The 20,675-nt window shown below is 39.4% G+C and overlaps 2 protein-coding genes across 2 annotated transcripts; one reads left to right on the top strand and one right to left on the bottom strand.

The window, feature by feature from the left end:
* The first annotated feature begins 5,506 nt into the window (after positions 1-5,506).
* Positions 5,507-10,904, top strand: LOC141618537 (acyl-CoA-binding domain-containing protein 1-like). Its single transcript, XM_074435641.1, has 6 exons — positions 5,507-6,315; positions 7,101-7,206; positions 7,340-7,440; positions 8,438-8,529; positions 9,780-9,877; positions 10,254-10,904. Exons 1-6 carry the CDS (start codon positions 5,762-5,764, stop codon positions 10,431-10,433), a joined length of 1,131 nt encoding a protein of 376 aa, XP_074291742.1. The 5' UTR covers positions 5,507-5,761; the 3' UTR covers positions 10,434-10,904.
* Positions 10,905-11,425: 521 nt separating this feature from the next.
* LOC141618536 (luminal-binding protein) lies at positions 11,426-16,228 on the bottom strand. Its single transcript, XM_074435640.1, has 7 exons — positions 15,973-16,228; positions 14,385-14,867; positions 13,737-13,979; positions 13,146-13,625; positions 12,765-12,919; positions 12,586-12,668; positions 11,426-12,218 (listed from the first exon to the last, which is right to left on the bottom strand). Exons 1-7 carry the CDS (start codon positions 16,028-16,030, stop codon positions 11,717-11,719), a joined length of 2,004 nt encoding a protein of 667 aa, XP_074291741.1. The 5' UTR covers positions 16,031-16,228; the 3' UTR covers positions 11,426-11,716.
* Positions 16,229-20,675: the final 4,447 nt, after the last annotated feature.

Here is a 20,675-nt window from a genome sequence, read left to right as displayed (position 1 = left end):
GAACTTGAGAGTACACTGTAGCATTCTGGTAAGAAGCAGGTGACGAACACGACTTGAGTAAAAGTATTGGAGGACATTGAGTTTAAATTTGTATATAAGCCGATTCTGCTTTGCAGTGGTTCAGATTCAGTTTGATGGTTCTTAACTTGAAACTGATGTCGCCGCATTATCTTTACAACGAGTCATTGCGGTCAGAACATTGAGATTTCACAAATTACTCGTAAATTATTATCATCAGAGGAATATTGTACAATGGTTTTATAAAATAATTACTGAGTGTGATACAGTGTGAAATGATCAAGGGGGTCATTATTTATGAATCCCGAGCCGGCCCAGGACTGTGGGTAGACAATTTTCTGAGGATCTCGATAGAAGTCGGAAGCCAGCATGGAATAATGGGATTTAAAACCCGGACTTGGTTCTACAAATTCTCTCTTGAAAGGTTCTACAAATTCTCTCTCAAATTTCAAGTCGAAAACTCGCCTCCAAATCCAACTTGGCTCAAAAGAGGTGACAATAACTTCTGAGATTCAGAGAACATTCAAACAATACAAATCGATCATAACCCGTTGACGTCCAGCACTGAACCCCATCAGCAGCTCAAAGAGTAATCGAAGGTGTCTTTTTAGACTAGTAGTCAAGAGTTAAAGACGCAGTACTATGAACGATAGGCCTCCCACTCTCCCCTTTAGGGAGTGTTTGGATAGGAAAAAAGGAGGGAAAGGGAGGGGAGGAGGAAGGAGGGAAGGGGAAGGAAGGGAAAGGAAGAGGAGGGGGAATGGAGTGTGGGTGTTTGGATACAATTTCCCTCCAAATCTTCGCTTATCATGTGGAGAGATTTTGATTAGCCAGGAGGAGAGAAATTGAATCCCTCCAAATCTCTCCCCCTCCATTTCCATCCACCCTCATTTGCTATCCAAACAAGGGATTTTAAATCCCCTACTCTCCCTCCCTTTCTTTTCCCTCTAAATCACTCAATCCAAACACACCCTTACTGTACTGTCATTGTCACTCTTTTGACAACAAAAGAAAAACAATTTCAGAGTGCACAATTATTCAATATGAACTCCGGGCCTTCCATCCTTTTATGCAACAAATATACTCTCTTGCTTCACAGAATGCAATGGGGACGGGAACTGCCAGTTATCTACAAAACTACGCTAGTCATGGCAGAGAACTAGTCTAAATGCAAATTTGAGGCGAAATATAAGGTTTGCACACCAAACTTGTTCACGACAAAGTTTTTGCACAACCATTAACACAGAGAAATCATTGAGCAAACAAATGATGGCCAAATAACCGAACATGAGCTGAAACGTACAAGTATCGTGATTGCAGAGGAAAGGGCCTTCTTTGACACACCACACCGCTTAACACTCAACAAAATGCAACAAAGCAATGTTATGTTCTCTTGAGAAGAAAGGTTGGGATATACAAACTCCATCTACAATTCAACTTTTTTTTTTATTAACAGAACGGGATAAAATCCCAGGGACCTACAGCGAGTAGAGTCCCAAAAAGTTCATAAGCAACAGAAATAGAACAAAAACGAAATGAAAAACAATAAATCCTTTTCAAGACTTGCATACTAATATCACGCACCAAGTCGAGGAGTCCTCCTTTGCATAATCCTTGTTTTCCAATAATTTAACCATAACCGTCAAGAAAGTAGCAGCCTATAACCGCCAAGAAGAAGTACAATGCATGACGGACGGTCTCCAAGCACTCACCACAAAAACTAGAGGTCATTTCCTCCACTGTCATCACTTTCCATTTCATATCCTATCCCTTCTAATCACCCTTTTCCATAGATTTTCCCATTGAAGTACGTCATACCTTGGTGGTGCAATTCCTTTCAAAACCCGTCTTGATTCCCAACCCCTCCTCAATCATTCCAGGCCACTCACCGCTTTTAAATAAGCAAAACTACTGATTCAACTTATGTTCCCGGAAATGAGTTTCTAAATATTACTACTACTACTACTACTACCTAAACCTGTCTTCCCTCTAAGCTCGAACTGATTCACAATTTATCAAGGTTGAGCAAAACAGGCGACCTAGCCTAAAACCTTGCCACCGAACCTGATCTCAACTATATAACTCCCTCTTTAACATCATTACAACTCCAAATTCTTCGGCACCTTTACAAAAATTGAACAAAGTTTAGTAGACTAACAATATCCACAATCAGCATAATGCCAGAGCAACCACAACATCACAGTTTGAAAATCAAATATCGCCTTAATCGCTGCAAACTCACAGCATAGACTTAACTTTCTCGCAGCTATCAATCTCTCTCACCATGAAAATCAAATATCGCCATATTCGCTGCATTGTTTAGAATAACTTATACGGCTATCCACAAAAGCAAGATTCAAACATTTTAAAACAGCAGGATGACAGGTAAGGTAGAATCATCATACAAACACAGATTGTATTCAGAGATTCCAGAATCATCATCCACCATAACAAAGCTCATGCATCATTTACCAAACTATAATTCGAGAATCACAAATCATGATTTAACACACCTAATATAACTGATCAAATTTCAGAAATATCACACATACAGGAAACAGAAAGGCCTTTTGATATCCGTTCCAACAACATTACCTCAATACCTCAAGAACTCGTGCAGTTTGCAAGGCAAGGAGGCCTGATACTCACCACCTTACCTATGTTAGCAATACAAACTTCAGATAACTCGAAATGAAATTTAAATCGAGAATTGCATTCGAGTGTTCAATTATCCAAATATCTCTGCTATCAATTCACTAAAATAAGAGCCAAAAACACAGTTATAAAAAAAAAAAAAAAAAAAAAAAAAAAAAAAGAAAAAAAAAAAAAAAAATATCTTCGTATTGTTGCTCCAATTCTCGATAATCGATGAAATCGCAACATCAAGCAATCAAGATCATAACAATGATTTGATTAAACAAAAGATACAGCACCTTAAATTGTACAAAAAAGTTCAACAAAATCTTTGATATAACTTCATTAATACATGAGCCAAATCATCACATCTAATATAGCTAACAAAAACAAAGATTTAACCAGTTTTTTAACCGATACAGCAAAAAACACAGGAAAAAAAAAAACAATTTTTCGATTCTTTTCCTCGAATTCTTTCAATTCAACGAGATCACGACAAAGATCGATCGATGAAGATAAAGAAGAGCGAAAGAATCGATCAAACAGGAAGAGAATCGACGGAACGAGCAAGAGGAGCGGCGAGAGGAGGAGGAAGAGAATGACGAGGATCATCATGACGAGTAGAGGTAGCGAACATGAGACTACGATCAATGGCGTCTTCATCATCGTCGTCGACATCGGTAGTAGTAAGATTGATGCATGAACATCGTTCGAGAGAGGTGAAGAAAGCTGCGACGACACTTGCGCCTACGTAGTTAGCTACTGTGTAGAGTTTTCCTGTTGGTGTTATCGCCGTATTGTCCTCCATTGTTGAAGCTTGATGTTGAAATAGGGAGATTTTTAGGGAGGATTGAATTGATTTGATTTGAATTGAATTGAAAATTAGGGATTTTTTTAGGTTAGGGAAAGGGAAAGGAGAGAATATCGGAGGAATTGATGGATACGACACGAAAAAGGGAAGAAAAACGGTGGTAAAGAAAGCTTGCCAGTTGCCACTTTGCCACACTTTCTTGTTCCCTTCTACTTACTAATTTATACGCGTTTCGTATTTCCATTTTTCTAACGCGTATTATTGGAGCTAGACTAAACACAAAGTTGTATGTGTTTTGTATTCTGGTTTTTCTAACGCGCGTATTCTTAGAGCTAGATCTGGTTAGAGCTACTCCACTTGATACTAAACTCGTTTTGGGTAAGGGCGAGGAGGTTGGGTTAGGTCGCTAGGCTATACTGTTTCTATTTAATATCTTTTATCTTCTTCTTGGTGGATCGGGCGGCAAACTTGGATTTTGAGCTGCTCCGGTGAGAAGAGGGGTTGAGTCGGATTGGAAAAATCGTGGCCCATGAGTCTGGTCGGGCCAACCTGTCCAAATCACATAAGTGTGATGGAAGAGAGGCGAAAGAAATTGTGAAAATTCCAATCTGCTATGATAGTGACGAGGATGAAATAATTTGACACACTCTAGGGATGAGGAGTACATGCTTAGTAAAGTTGAGCTACGCTTTTATCCGTTGGTCTTTAGCAAGAAGTTGTGTCGGGAAGTAGGGATGCCAACGACCCGTTATGGGAGGTGATCCGGAAAGTTGGGGTTCTACCAAAGGTATGTTCCATCACGTGGAGAGTTTATAGCATATATAGGTGTGTTCCGTTTGGGTGCAATTGTGTGAACCAACCCAAACATGTTGTAGGTGCAACGCCACGATTAAAACTGTATCCATGCCTTGTTTGAGTGTCCTTTTGTTCAGTGTGTAGGAAAGTGTGGATATTAATGTCGACGATGAAATAAGGACACATAACATCTATGGAAAAGTGGACCAAGAAGGTTGTTGTTAATGGCGAACTGAGCTTTAGTAGTCGAATGGTGATGATCCTTTGTGCAATCGGCAATGAAGAAAATGAGATATCGTATGCAGGGGAACACAAAGCTCCCCTTGCCATTATTGGTAGTGCTAATAGATACAATCAATCTCAATTACTTAAAATGTGCAGCACAAAGCGTCATACATGAGATATGCAAATACCGCGGGTTATCTTTAGAAGTGGAAAGCTCCTCCTACTAGTACTTGGAAAGTAAATCTAGACATAGCCACGCGGCCCACGCCTGAGGGTGTTGGACGCATCATGGATTCATGGGGGTCATTATTAGTGACCACGAGGGCAGTTTCATGCAAGTTGCGATGCAATACGTTATACATAGATGAAGTGTCGAAATCATTGAGGTGAAAGCGTCGACTCTCGGCCTTTCCTTAACACATGAGATGGTATTCAATCAATCATTTTGGAATCATATTCGTTGCAAGTTATTTCAATTTTCAAGTTCAAAAGATGCTTCTAAACTATCTCGGAAATGTTCTTAGGAAAAATTTTGAATGGGAAAGCAACTAGCAAGTTCAACTATACTTCTTCTAATTAGTAAATGCATTATATTATTATTATTATTATTATTATTATTATTATTATTATTATTATTATTATTATTATTCTAGAACATCTAGTTTAGTCTGGATTTGAGTCGGGTAGGATCATTAGGGCGGTAAAACTCTCCCTCTTACGTTCTCAGGGTACGAACATGAGACCTCTGGTTAAGTTAGAACAACCCCTTACCAGTTGATTTAAGTTGTCATGAGTAATGCATTATATTATGGAAGGTTGAAATTATTCCCTCCTAAAGAAATGATTACCGACCTTTTTTTCACTATATATTTCCTAACTTTTTCGACTTTTCCTTTTATTATTTTTCCTTCGAGCTACTAAAATTTTCAACCCACTAAATTCAAATCCCGACTCAACGCACCGTCTCATCCCAAATTCCCAACAGAACCCATACTACATTCTAATATTCTATGATTTCTATCCACTAGCAAAAATGAGATCTTAGATTTACTTACAAATCACAAGTATTTTGTTTTCTTAGGTAACTCAAGCGGTCACACACACACACGACACACACATACACACACTTCATCGTCCTTTCAATTTTTCCACACTTTGACAAAACATTTCTTTAAGGTCTTCGTCAATGCCGCACCACCTCTAAATTCTCCATAATCAAACTAACAAATCCCCCAATTTCCCCCAAAATTTCTAGGTTTAGGTTTAGGGTTTCCAAATATGAGCATGGCCGGAGGAGATTGGCATCAACTCCTACAATCAATCATAATCGGATTAATCTTCTCTTTCCTTCTCGCTAAACTAATCTCCCTCGTCACCGCTTTCAAAGACGACAATCTCTCTATCTCACGCGCCACCTCCACCTCCGACGACACTCACACACGCGGCACCGCCACCGTCGACGCCGATGACGATCCTCTCCCACGCGCCGCAGTATCCGGAACCTCCGGCGGAGGAGGAGGAGGGAGCTTCGGTGATATAAGCGAGGTTGATGATACGAACTCTGTGGTGGCGGAGAAAGGAAGTGTGTTTGGTGGAGATTTCACCATTGATGACGTGACGAGTGATGATGATGATTGGGAGGGAGTGGAGACGACGGAGTTAGATGATGCGTTTAGTGCTGCGACGGCGTTTGTGGCGGCGTCTGCGGCGGAGAGAGGGAAGGTTTCGAATGATGTGCAGTTGCAGCTTTATGGATTGTATAAGATTGCTACCGAGGGACCGTGTAGTGCTCCGCCGCCGCCTGCGTTTAAGATGACTGCCAGGGCTAAGTGGTGTGTTTCGGTTTTTAATGGAAGTTCTAATTATCGTATTAATTGTTTGTGCAGCTTATTTGTTTGCTATGTGTGCAATTGAGTAGTTTAGTATGTTTTGTTTTTAACGAATTAATTATCGTGTAAGACTGTTGTATGATGGTGTTTTAGTGATCGAATTGTGTGTTTAGGGTTAGGTGGTTGTTATGTTTGTAGTGTGATTGGTGTGTGGTTTAGTGTGGTGTGCACTTGGATGAAATACATGAAGGGTGATCAGTTGATTGAGCATAATTAGCGAATTAATTGATCAGGCGAATCTGAGGAGAACGTTGATGTTATTGATCAGTTTGATGGTTACTTTTTAATGTACAAAAGTTTGGAGAACTTGCTCATAATTAGTCTAGTAAGTAGGGTGGATTTTCGATCTCAGTCACTATGGCCAAGGCCCAAGGATCAGAGTTTGGAGAAATGCCATACTAGATGTTATTTAGTATGGTATGTGCATCTGGATGATGCAAATGATGCGTAATTAGTGAATTGAGTAGGACTGAAGTTGGTTGAGCATAATTAGTGAATCAATCGATCTGTGAATTTTGGACCACAGTCAGACAGTCAGTATGGCTTGAGACCAAAGTCTGGTGGATTTCCTTTGTTAAGATTTCTTTGGTTTACGTTTGAATCTTTATATTGTTTGTCAGGATTGATGGATGTAATGTAACCAAAACAGATTATATAGTCAACTTGATTTTGCATAAGTGACTGTCTCGCTAACTATAGGATTTTTTTTTGGTTTGATGGTGTTACAGGAATGCGTGGCAAAAGTTGGGTGCTATGCCTCCTGAGGATGCAATGCAGAAGTATGTTGATATCGTGACAGATCTGTTTCCTTCATGGGCAAATGGTGGTTCAGATGTGAGATAATTATTCTAGACGACTATTTTCCCCCGTTTCCTGCTTTAGTGCTTTCCATGAAAATGCTCTATGTGATTCTTGTTTTACTTTGTTCTTGTTTATGATGCCTTTTATGTTTTGTGCTCGTTGCCAGAAAACAAGTGGAGAGAATGAGATACACAGTTCAGATTCTAAGGGACCAATGGGACCAGTTTTTAGCTCTTTAATTCACGAGGAGGAATCTCGAGATGATTTGTAAGTTTCCCTACTTGGTAGAATGAAATCACACTCTTGCGTTTTCATGTGTTTGGAGACATGATTATTTGTGGGTATCTGTTTAGTTTCTTGCTTCCATTTCCCATTCAGCCATGGACTCATTATTATTGAATAGTTCTTGTCCATCATGGATTGAAGTAAAACTACTCACTAAGCTGGTTGTCCTTTTCTATTGTGAAGTAACCGTCACTCGATGCATTTCTTGACGCAATTTCCATTTTAACTCATCCAGTCAATCTAGAAATAACCTCTCTATGCCGTTAATGAAGGGGTAAGCTTGCGTATATGTGATCCCCCTTGTCATTTCCGCGAGCCTTTGGGGCAATATAGGATAACGTTGTTGGATGCTATTGTTGTTAAAGTTGACACTTTTTTAATCTATGTCATTCTTGTTCGTACTGTAAAGTGTGTCACACATAATGCACTTGAAGAAGAAATGTCCGTGTCCATGAAAATTGAATCCAATAACTTATTTGTCCTTAATTAGTCATTGAAGTGATACATCTGAATATATGTTTACTTAGAAAACATTTCCAACAACTACTTGATGATTTTGACCCATCACAAATTTTCTTGCCTGTGACTAGCGGCTACAATTCTGATTTTTTCGTTTTCCCATTTAACATGGTTCATTACAACTTTTGACAAAGGTTTCCCCTTCAAAGCTCCCTTTTTATGAATAATCGCTGTAGAACGCTTTTGGCTTTGTTTTATTTAAGTCCATATATGGATTGTCAAGTAGGATTGTACAAGTGTACATCTAGTTCTTGTAATGTGCATATTTTTTTTGTGCTTGTGGAGAAAGCGATGTGAAGAAGGATCATACATCTTTCAGTCGCTGAGAATATCTTCAATTGAATTGTGATGTTCTACATAGTTGTGTAAGAAGAAGAAATGGTTTTGGCTGTTGTATGTTTTTGAGTTATATTTGTGTACAAGGGTCTCCTATTGACCTTATATTATTGTTTTGTTTTAGGATAATGGAGGCGGTACATGGTTTTGCCAGAGAAGGTGATGTGGATAATTTGCTTAAAAGCATTGAAAATGGCATTTCAGTCAATGTAAAAGGTATATCTTCTTGTCTTGGTTCTGGCTAGTATTCAGAAGTTCTAATTGTATCTTATTTCCCCTACTTTGATTGGTGTGTGAAGAATCTGGCTCCTTTTAAAATTTGTTTGTTTGGAGACAAATATCATAGTTGAATTAAGGATATGTTATGCCGTTATGGGCGAGGCAAATCATGACTGATACACATTTTATGTCTTCTTTTAGTACTTCTACATTTGGCAAGCTTGTAGAGATCATGAAAATCTCCAGTGTTACCTGGGAATGATTTACCTAATAGTTTCCATGGAGTGTTAGCAACACCTCTGCTTGAGATTATATACTAGTATAACAACCGTGAAAATTCACGGGGTTGTTCCAAATTTTAGAAATTAAACTTATATGTTAACTATGTGAAATGAATTTATCAGGATGTATCTAATCATTACGGAGTATAAATTATATACTAATACGTTTATATACATGTAAATTTTTTGGTGCCTCGACCACACTCGGCATACCTATGTTTACCTTTTAACTTTAATATATATAATGATACAGGCTCTCAAGTTTAGGATATACTTGTGTATCGTGTAGCCTGCTTGAGTGCTTGGGTTCCCCCCCCCCCCTCCAACTTCAAGGACATAAGTCATGTTGTAAACTAGAATACTAGATAATTTAGTGGCACTGTGACAGTTTGATGAGGTGCTGGCTGGTTGTGGCATGTAGGTGGGTTGTGGTTCGATAGGTGGATTTGAGTTCTGGCTGTGGGTGGGGCGGGGTGGGAGAGAAGCAATAAATACGGGTATAATAGTAATTTCCACAAACATCTTTTAGGGACTGTATAGAAACATATGGAACAACCAAAAAGGAAAATGTGTAGAACATGGAGAAATTATTACAGTAAGTAACAAGGGTGTGATGAACATGTAGAAAAGACCCCAATGGGGTGACCACATATGTACAAAAACTTACCTTAAGGATCACATGTCAAAACCGTAACCAAAAAGAGTCTGCTCAGTGTTTATATTTCCTAGTAATAGATTTAGTGACACTATAAACTGGCCCATTTGAATACAGCTAACATTGGACTTGCATATCTGATCCTAAAATATTTTATAGATGAGACCTTAGAATTTATGTGTAGTCCATAACCACATTATATGTCATGGTTTTTGTATTGGTAATTAGATTCCCTATTCTTGATGTTATCTTGAATTTGTTCTCTTTTTTCTTCAAATATAAGTATATGACATAGTATCCCCTTTCTCCAGATAGTGAAGGTCGGACTCCATTGCATTGGGCTGTTGATCGGGGCCACCTTCCAGTCATAGAGCAGCTTCTTAAAAATAATGTGGATGTGAATGCTAAGGTAATATTTTAAATTTTTAACTGTTTTCCCACCCATATCCTCAAAATTATGACAGAGGTCCCTCGTCTGGAAATTGAGCCACTGCAACTGCAACAATTGGATACAACCTGTTTCCGACAACCATTGAGCTGTAGCCAATCTCGATTGAGTTTTGACTCTGCACACTCATGGCAATGTGCCCTAACATTTTGGGGTTGGACAAAATTTCCAGACTACATCATCAGTCTTGCTCTTATGGCCTACAACCCATGTGGCGTTGAAGTTCATGAAGAAAAACGTATCACAACATTTTTTGGGGCCTGTGCTGTTCTAGAAAATCGATGTTTTACTGAGCATTTTTTACGGAGTGTACTGAAATCATTTATTTTTAATTCAGGATAATGAAGGGCAGACCCCGTTACATTATGCAGTTGTTTGTGACAGAGAAGCTGTTGCCGAATACCTTGTTAAGCACAATGCAGATGTTCACGCAAAAGATAATGATGGCACCTCACCAATCGATATTTGTGAGAAAAACTGGCCTTGGATGCGACCTGCACAAGAAGTGGTTGAGTAATGGCTTTGTTTTTTTTGTTTTTTTTTGTCCAACACTCGTACCACTCCTCTGATTAAGGCATGTTTCAGAAGTTCCATGTGGATTTGTACATGATATGTAGTATTATCATGGGTCCTCTGGTTCCAAATATGTGTGGATAACTTGATATAGATAGAGGTGTTATTTTACTACATAGCATGCTTCAAATATCGAGTCGTCTGCGCTTGAAAGCAGTAGAATGAAATGATGCTTTAGCAATTTGGAGCATTGCAAAGTTGTGAAAAGGAACACTACTTGGTTGTTGACTTGAAAGAGAGAGCTACTTCACCGGAAACTCCCGTCTTTGCTAAACCAGTACTATTTCCTTTGGGTTACTGCTTCGTATTGTAGTTCAGTCATATTTGACCTTAATAACTTGTCGGAAAACAATGAATGATCCCAAAACTTTGATTAGTGGCTACTCAGTGTGACGTATAAGACTTGAGTTTTTTCTGTACTGTGTCTGCGATTTTGTTACCTCAAGTGCTTGGTAGATACGATTTCATGGTTTCTACGTATTATACCAACAGTTACTGGGTAGGCATGAATTCATTGTTTCTACGAATCATTAAACAAAGCTAAATTTACCAACAAATACATGGCTCCTGTATATATTGTCGTGTATACAAGCCTTCAAGGCGTCTTCAGTCCTCACAAATTCACAACTGAAGCTACTTTCTTGTCGTAAGGAGTAGAAGACGGCTTTTTCTTTCGTGTGTAGGGAGGTACATTTACACATTCACACCCCAAGTTCGGTTGTTTTTCACAAAAGCAATTATAATGCTGGCTAATTTTGAATGAAATAGCGAGCACCGTCCCCAAAATTTGCGGCAGGACAATTGTGCAGACTATCAGGCATTTAAGAGGGGATTTTACAAATCAGAGACGGGAAATCACGACAATTGAAATCACGCAACAGTGATATTTTGGGGGGAAGGGTGGAAGAACCGAGAGTCAGAGCGAACACCGACATGTGGGAGGTTAAAAACACAGGCGGTAATCTTTAATTTAATGATACATGTATTTCAGCTTGGATAAACAGATGAAATATCCTATACATTGCCTCAAAAAAACTCAACTTAGTAAGGAAAGGGACCGGAGAACTCGGAAATTCCCATCCAATTTTCCCCCAAGTTTCCCGCCATATTCTAATGCATCATCATCAGTTCACCTTGTTTAGCGCAAAAAAAAAAAAAAACTCCTCGAAAGTGGATTCTAAATCAACAGTCAATAAACCCTAACATACCAAAAACCAGTCTAATCATTTAGAGCTCATCGTGTCCTTCCTCCGAGTCATCGGCATCTTCACTGGCACCTGATGGCCCACCAGACCTCTGGTAGACAGCTGTTATGATCGGGTTACAGACAGCTTCAACTTCCTTGAGTTTTTCATCGTAGTCTTCTTTCTCAGCGCTCTGGTTGTCGTCCAACCATTCAAGGGCCTCCTTGACGGCTTCCTCAATCTTCTCCTTCTCATCGGACTCAAGCTTATCGGCCAGCTTATCCTTGTCGCTGACCTGGTTCTTCATGTTGTAGATGTATGTCTCGAGGCTGTTCCTAGAATCGATTCTCTCCTTGACTTTCTTGTCTTCCTCAGCGAACTCCTCCGCCTCCTTGACCATTCTTTCAATCTCTTCCTGGCTGAGCCGACCCTTGTCGTTGGTGATGGTGATTTTCTCAGATTTCCCAGACGCTTTGTCTTCAGCCTTGACATTAAGGATACCGTTGGCATCGACCTCAAAGGTGACTTCAATCTGAGGAGTTCCCCTGTTAACATTTACAGTCAATCATTAGAAAACATTTGTACCACACAACCGGGAAAGGATATTCGCGGATTAATTCAAGGGATATTCGCTGACAACGAAGTGAGATTTCTTGGATTTGATTGATATATGATGCTTTCTGGGATTTCTAGGATTTTTGAAATGTTTTGGGCCGACTAAGATTGTCAAATGTCGAGGTTACCTTTTATTTGTTTTGGTCTTTTATTTTAGTTGGTTTCTGCATTGTATAAGACATTAAGACCTATCCTATTCTTGCATGGTGATGTTTGTCAGCTCTTCTGCTTCTTAGTCATACAATAAGACTTTCGCAAGAAAATTTGAAAAAACAAAGTTTCGAATTTGGAGCAAACCTTGGAGCTGGAGCGATTCCAGTAAGGTCAAACTTCCCTAGAAGTCTGCAGTCCTTAGTGAGACTCCTCTCACCTTCAAATACCTGTCAAATAACATCCGAAAACCAATTTAGAACACAATTTGAATTTAGAGAGAAAACTTTGAGCATATATGCAGTATTGGGCGTGCATATACATACCTGAATGGTGACGGTGGTCTGCTGGTCCTGGTAAGTGGTGAAAACCTGAGACTTCTTGGTGGGAATGACAGTGTTCCTTGGAATCAACTTGGTCATGACTCCACCAACGGTCTCAATACCAAGGGTAAGAGGAGCGACATCCAAGAGAAGAATTTCTGTAAGAGAAGCAAAACCTAATTAGTTAGATGTCCGTAACTTTATTAAAACACCATTGTTCATACGTGGTCTGTTGTCTCATGATAAGATACGATGAAAATGACTCATATGGGTAGTTATTCCAAAATTTCAGCTTTTTGCGAGGCAAACCGGATAATTCCAACCATCATGTTAATATGTGACGAGACTAATTGATACTTGAAAATTAGAAATCAGGTTAATTACCTTTGGTTTCTTCACCACCCTCTCCACTCAAAATGCTACCCTGGACAGCAGCACCAAAAGCGACGGCCTCATCAGGGTTAACTCCCTTGTTGGGCTCTTTGCCTTCAAAGAACTCCTTCAAGAGCTGTTGGACCTTGGGAATCCTAGTACTTCCACCAACGAGAACAATCTCATCAATCTGGTTCTTTTGTAGGCCAGCGTCATCCATGGCCTTTTTGACGGGTCCCATGGTTTTCCTGAATAGGTCGTTGTTCAACTCCTCAAAACGAGCTCGGGTGAGTGGCTCAGAGAAATCAGTACCATCAAAGAGTGACTCAATCTCAACACGGACTTGGTGCTGGCTACTCAATGCCCTCTTGGCACGTTCACACTCCCTCCTCAATTTCCCGAGAGCCCTGTTGTCCTTGCTGATGTCCTTTTGGTGCTTCTTCTTAATCAACTTGATGAAGTAATCCATGAGCCTGTGGTCAAAGTCCTCACCTAAACAGAGAAAGCAAATTCATAAATTATGTGATATCCAATAAAATATTACATTCAGGCATTACGTGATCTAGTAAATAGTTGCGCTAATGTAACAGAGTATATCTTTACCTCCCAAGTGAGTGTCACCATTTGTCGAAAGAACCTCAAAAACACCGTTGTCAATTGTCAAGATACTGACATCAAAGGTACCACCTCCAAGGTCAAAGACAAGAATGTTCTTCTCACCACCCTTCTTGTCCAAACCGTAAGCAATGGCTGCTGCAGTTGGCTCATTAATGATCCTAGCGACATTCAAACCAGCGATAACTCCGGCATCCTTGGTAGCTTGCCTCTGAGCATCATTAAAGTAAGCTGCACATTTATAACCAACATGGATAAGAAGAAGTTTTACAGACCATAAAACCTTTGTGACGGAGTTAACGCTTAAGTTGAGTTGTGGAGCGAACTAGAGATAAAGATTCCCCAAAGAAAATACTCTAAAATTCATCCAACATATGAAGTAAAACGGGTCTGAGCCACGCCCACACAGAGAGTCCACTTTATAGACCCAAAGGATGCTCCATTCTAATTCCAAGCTCTTTGATTTATAAAGTGATGAACTCTCTCATTTCAAATTGACGTGGACATCCTCACTCCGGTCAACCACATAATAAGAGCTATGTTAACAGCCCCAACTCCCTTCTCATCTAATATTGTATCCAAACAAACCTAATGATGTAATTAATAAACTATAAATATAAGGATTCGACATATTACCGGGGACGGTGACAACAGCGTCCTTGATTTTCTTCCCAAGGAAAGTTTCAGCAGTCTCCTTCATCTTAGTAAGGATCATAGCGCTGATTTCCTCAGGGCTGAAAACCTTGGTCTCGCCTTCCTGGATCTTGACTTGGATGTAAGGCTTTCCATCCTTGTTAACAATCTTGTAAGGAACAAGCTTCATATCCTTCTGAACTTCCTTGTCCTCGAATTTCCTTCCAATAAGACGCTTAACATCGAAGATGGTCCTCTCAGCGTTAGCAGCTGCCTGATTCTTGGCAGCCTCACCAATCAACCTCTCATTGTCGGTGAACGCAACCCATGATGGGGTAATACGGTTACCCTGATCATTGGCTATAATTTCAACTTTCCCGTCTTTGTACACACCCACGCATGAGTAGGTGGTACCAAGATCAATACCGATAACTGTTCCTAGCTTGGGAGCTTCATCTTTCGCAATCACAAAGGCGAATAGACTTCCTGGGAATTCAAGAATAGTTGGCATAATAGTTAATACACATGGGCAGTGATCCAAACACAAAACATATTTTCATCATACGTCCTCTTATCCATTGTATTGTATACATTTCAAAATCGTCCTCACATTGTTTCAAAAACGTATACAGCGCAACTAATCAAGGGTTAGTATTTAACAAATCATTATTTGTTACGCTAGTGTATGTGAATTTCCTGATCTCCATCAACAATCGATAGAACTTATGTCAGTCAATTTAATATAAATCACCATGGTAATTCGTTATTGCTATATGGTGTAAAATTGAATGCGAAGCACATACTTTTAAAATAAAAGTCACTAAGATTTAATTACAGAGCTTTTACAAAATGAAGCTCGGTCAAATTGACAAGTTTTCACAGCAAACACAGCTAAACAAGACCATACTCTCACTGTCTTAATCATTTGTTTACTTTTTATTTTTTGTGAGAGTTATTTTAATCACGGTAAACAAATGATTTGCACGAGGAGTATAAATCAAATAAATCATAGAAACGATGCATTATCGATATATTTACACCCACTATTTATGATTACTAACAACATTGTGAGCAACAAACACAAACGCCGTTTTTAATCTAAGACATTATACTAATAATTTCATAGATCAACACACGCACGCACAATCGACACTTACTAAATCATCATATTCGTCGTAAAACTCGATCCTCTATACAATTGTATTAATAACAACAAAATATCAGAATACTGTTGATTCAGATCTTAAACTATACATTATAGTTTAAGTCTCTTGAAAAACCGTCTCTCATTAGTCATTAGTCGTTAATATAGAATACTCAACCTCAAATAAGCTTATTGTAAGACCGTCTCATTACATTTTCAACCGTAATACCGAAAATCTAACCTCCATCTCGCACTTAAATTCAAACAAATCGAAAATGTCGGAAACTAATTAATCAAATCAATCAATCAAACAGAAGCTTGAATCATCAAGATCATCCAAATCACAAACAAAAATAAACATAATCATCAAAATTGCTACTCAACTACTGTAAGATCTAACAACATTTTTAAAATATCAACTTTAAAATAAATAAATGAAATAATTACCGCAAAGGATGATTCCTAGAACAAAAGAATAAGCGCGTGAACTCCACGCTCCGGCCATTTTATCTCTCTCTAGAACTTTCCGGTGACGTTTCTCTTTCTCTCTCTACTGTTCTCTGTGGAATTTCGTATTTTATTTTAATTTTGGTTTTCGTTGGAATTTATATAGCATCGAGATTTAAAAGAGAGAGAAGCGAGATGGAGTTATGTCGGGTTTAGTTTAGGTGGTGACATGTCAGAGTGGATGACGTGGACCAATGGTGTTTTGACAATTGTGTTTAGTAAGTATTGAGAGGAGAAGAAAAGGAAAGCGTCATAGTAAATGACGTGGACCAATGATATTTGTTTGGAGAGAAGGGTGAACCAATGAGGTATGTCTTCGTGGTTGGGTTCATCTTAGCCGTTTGTGTTTAAATCTGACGGATGAGAGTTTTTTGCATTTCGTGTTTAGCTAGTTGTTTTACAATTTTACCCTTGTATGATGTACACTACCAATGTGTTTTTTTTTGTCAAGAGAAGCGGAATACATCCAACTATGAACTAAACAAAAACAACATGCTAAAATAGAAAAACTGAAAGCAAACTACACTAAAAAGATATCATCGGTACGAAACGTGGCCACGCAACTCCTCCCATGTCCTGCTTAATTAGGTGGAATTACTCAGTCGGCATATTAGTATGATCTACGAGGCACAACTGATGCGGTTGGGAAACTCCAAAATTTGTCATCCAGTCAGCACACTTATTCACCTCGCTATATATATGAACAATTTGACCTTGCCAAGACGAGTCTTCAATGAAGGACTTACATATTTGCATTAGGTGTGACTTGTGAGTCCGCCGTTGGAAATGACGTATTAGACTTCATCACTTTCGCCACTACCATCGAATCAGTTTGAATTATAAGACGCGGAATTTTCCGCTTCAGCGCAATCATTAAGTCTATTTGCAACGCCATCAACTCAGCCCTTGTTAACGTAGTGATCCCTAGCTTCTCCGCAAACGCTTCAATAATTTGCCCACTCGAGACCAATTATCCACGTTAGGTGAAAATAACACTTTCGACTTAGCAAAACTTTCTCGCTGGCCAGATGCTTGGCAATATGTTATAAGAGATTTATTAATCAACTGTGCTTGTGCTAACGATGCTTCACCAAAAAGGATAATATCGTCTGCACAAAAAAAGGTGTGACAGGATGTGCCCTCCTCTACAAGTTGGAAAACCTTTCCAATTGTCTTCCCGATTCTCCTGCTCGATAAGTTGGCTAAGTTTTTCCATACAAATTGTAAACAAATAAGGTGATAAAAGGTCACCTTGACGTATACCCCGAGTTGGTGCAAATGCTTCTGTCCGTTCACCGTTCCATAGGATGCTCAATGACGATAATTTAATACATTCTATGATAGTATTGACCATTTGGTCTGGCAGTTTCATATCTATTAAAGTGTGTCGAATGAATGGTCACTCCAACTTATCGTAAGCTTTTTCGAGGTAAAACTTCATAGCTATAAAACCTTTTTTCCCTGTCTTACGTCGCATCAAGTGAAGAACTTCTTGGACGAGAATTATATTATCAATAATTTGTCTTTTATGGATAAAACTTGTTTGGACTGGATTAATAAAGATAAGGAGCACCGGTTTTAAACGATTCAAAATCATCTTGGGCGGAATTGTGTGACCGGTTGAGGATGATCAACATTTGGTATCAAAGCAATGAACGTCTCTCCTAGCCCATCAGGAAATATACCATTATGAAGAGCATTAAAAACCAAGCGGCATAAACTACCCGAAACCACGTCCCATTGTGACTGATAAAACAAAGCCTGGAAATCATCTGGACCCGGAGCTTTGTATGGCGACATCTGATTCAACGCACATTGAATATATGTAACAAAATAGTTACGATTAAGCTTTCTGTAATCATCCGAAGTCAATTATGGGAATAGTCCCAACGTTAACCTTTCGAAATTACATGTTGATGTTGGTCCATCAAAGAGGCTTTGGAAATATGTCAACGCCATTTGTTTGACTACATCTGCATCCCAAATCCAATTTTCTTGACCATCCTTTAAGCTTTCAATTCTATTATGTTTCCGTCGAATAATAGTGCTCAAGTGGAACAAGCAAGTATTTCGATCTCCATCACAACTCGCCTCCATTCGTGACTTCTGGAACCATAAAATTTCCTCTTCACGTAACACTTCGTCAAGTTGTCATTTCAGTTTCATTCGAATTTGAAAAGATAATCCGGGCAACCTCGAGATAATTTTATCTAAACTCCAAGAAGTCGTCTTTTCAGGCTTCTTTTTCTCGCAAAATTATTATGAAATACGTCTTTATTCCATTACTGTAATTTGGCCGCGAATTGGTGAATAAACGAAAATAATGGTTCCTCATTATTCCAATTTCTCGCGACAAAATCATAAAACTTATTATGATTCATCCATGCAGCTTAAAATCGAAATGGTTTCAGCAAACCCTGGCGTACTCATAAGTATGGGACAATGATCGGACTGTACAAGGTGATTGTTATTAACCATATCAAAGCAAATACACAAGATCTCACAAATATTGTCAACCAAGACAAGTATCAATTACACTGTCAATCTCCTCCTCCAATCAAGGCAAAATAATATTGTTCACATTGCAAATAATAGGAAACGTATATTTGTACAATATCAGAATTATAGAATGTATCATACCTTTCATCCTCTTGTATAACTATAAATATGTAACTCTTCTATCAATAATAATTATCCTTTACATTCACCCAATATCAAAGTCTTATATGGTATCACGAGACCTTCATCGATCCGCATTCAACCTACAACCCTTGCTTCCGCAACCCCCCTTCTTCAAGACCAACACCAATATCACCAACAAAAATAACACCATGATCACAAACCTATGTGAAACCTCCCAACCATTGATAACCTTGAACATTCAGCCTGCCTCTAACCAAACCGAGGCAGCCACCACCAACCGAAAGCAACCTACATCCAACCGTCAACACCAATGTGCACCAACAGCTCACCTCGCCACCCGTGGTAGTCCTCAGCCGAACCCGAATTTTCTCCTCGACAGTGGGGCGTCCCATCATGTAACCCATGACTTAGACACCTTGACTTCTCATTCTCCCTATGACGGTTTTGACGATTTGATCATTGGCGACGGTTCCACCATCACTATTTCCAACACCGATTCCTTTCATATGCAAAATCTCAAATTTAATAACGTTCTACATGTTCCAAAAATTTCACGTAATATTTTATCAATTTCACAACTATGTCGTGATAATAATGCTTATGTGCTTTTCTCACATGACTCGTTTTTTTGTGAAGGCTATGCAAACCGGGAAAACCCTCCTTCAGGGTTGTGCTAACCAAGGAGTATATGAATGGTGTCCTCCGAAAACAGTCGCTCTAGCTGCTGTCAAAGCTAAGACACCACCACTATCATGGCATCATAAGTTGGGTCATCCGTCTTATGATGTAATCAAAATTATCAATAAACATCTATCATCTCCAATTATGAATTATGACCACTGTCATTCCTGTAGTATTTCGAAGAGCAAGAAGCTACCTTTTTCTGTTTCATCACTGCATTCCGATGCACCACTCGACCTTCTCTTTTCGGATCTATGGACAAGCCCAGTCCTATCCCGAGACCACTACAAATATTATGTCATATTTGTAGATCATTTTTCGAAGTATACTTGGCTATACCCATTAAAACGTAAATCCGAAACCACTACCGTATTTATGCAATTTCAAGCTCTCGTCGAAAAATATTTTCAAAAACCAATTCGACGATTTTTCTCTGACAATGGCGGTGAATACATTAAGTTAAATCAACACCTTCTCAATGACGGTATAACCCATAACACGTCACCTCCACATACACCGGAACACAATGGCTATGCCGAAAGACGACATCGTCACATCGTTGAGACCGGACTTGCCTTGCTAAATCATGCCGGCCTTCCTACAAGCTATTGGCCGTTTGCCTTTAGTATGGCTGTCTATCTTATAAACCGAATGCCTACCAAAACATTACATGGTAGCTCACCTTATTTAAAAATACACAATACTCCACCCGATTATACCAAGCTCCATAATTTTGGATGCCTTTGTTATCCGTGGTTGAGACCCTATACAAAACATAAATTAGAAGACCGCTCCATCGCTTGTATCTTTGTTGGTTATTCAAATACTCAAAGCGCTTACCATTGTCTTGATCCCAAAACACATAGGATTTACACATCTCGCCATGTGCAATTTGTTGATGACGAGTTCCCTTTTCGCCACACCACCCCGACTACACTGTCATCCTCTTCTACGGATGATTGGTGCTCACTTCACATCCCACTGCTACCACCTCCCACCACACCCTCGCCATCACCTACACCTACCACTGCACCACTTCGACACAGCCAAAAACCCATCACCCATGTCTACTCTAGAAGACAACCTACCTCCACTACCCTACCCATCACGTCTGCCCCCAACTCGCATCCTTCGGGTGCACAAACCACCACCATCGACACATCTTCTGCCCAGCCATCATCCACCGTTACCCCTCCTGATCAACCATCTTCTTCCTCCACCCCCACACCAGTTACCGAGCCATCTTCTCCCACTCCTGTCCAGCGTCGACAACGCACTAAACCAGATATACCACCTCCACCTAAAAATATCACAACTCG

This window comes from Silene latifolia, chromosome X, assembly GCF_048544455.1.
Source record: "Silene latifolia isolate original U9 population chromosome X, ASM4854445v1, whole genome shotgun sequence".
NCBI classification, from domain to species: Eukaryota; Viridiplantae; Streptophyta; class Magnoliopsida; order Caryophyllales; family Caryophyllaceae; genus Silene; species Silene latifolia.
The sequence above is the reverse complement of the archived record's forward strand: the minus strand, read 5'-3'. Positions and strand labels throughout refer to the sequence as shown.

Bases quoted from the DNA above. Each gene is read 5' to 3' on its own strand.
- LOC141618537 (XM_074435641.1), top strand. From the start codon at position 5,762: ATGAGCATGGCCGGAGGAGATTGGCATCAACTCCTACAATCAATCATA. The intron at 7,441-8,437 runs GTAAGTTTCCCT...GTTTTGTTTTAG, and splicing joins GAGGAATCTCGAGATGATTT to GATAATGGAGGCGGTACATG. The intron at 9,878-10,253 runs GTAATATTTTAA...TTTTTAATTCAG, and splicing joins ATGTGGATGTGAATGCTAAG to GATAATGAAGGGCAGACCCC.
- LOC141618536 (XM_074435640.1), bottom strand. From the start codon at position 16,030: ATGGCCGGAGCGTGGAGTTCACGCGCTTATTCTTTTGTTCTAGGAATC. The intron at 13,980-14,384 runs GTAATATGTCGA...ATAAATGTGCAG, and splicing joins CGCTGTTGTCACCGTCCCCG to CTTACTTTAATGATGCTCAG. The intron at 12,669-12,764 runs GTATGTATATGC...GTTATTTGACAG, and splicing joins AGACCACCGTCACCATTCAG to GTATTTGAAGGTGAGAGGAG.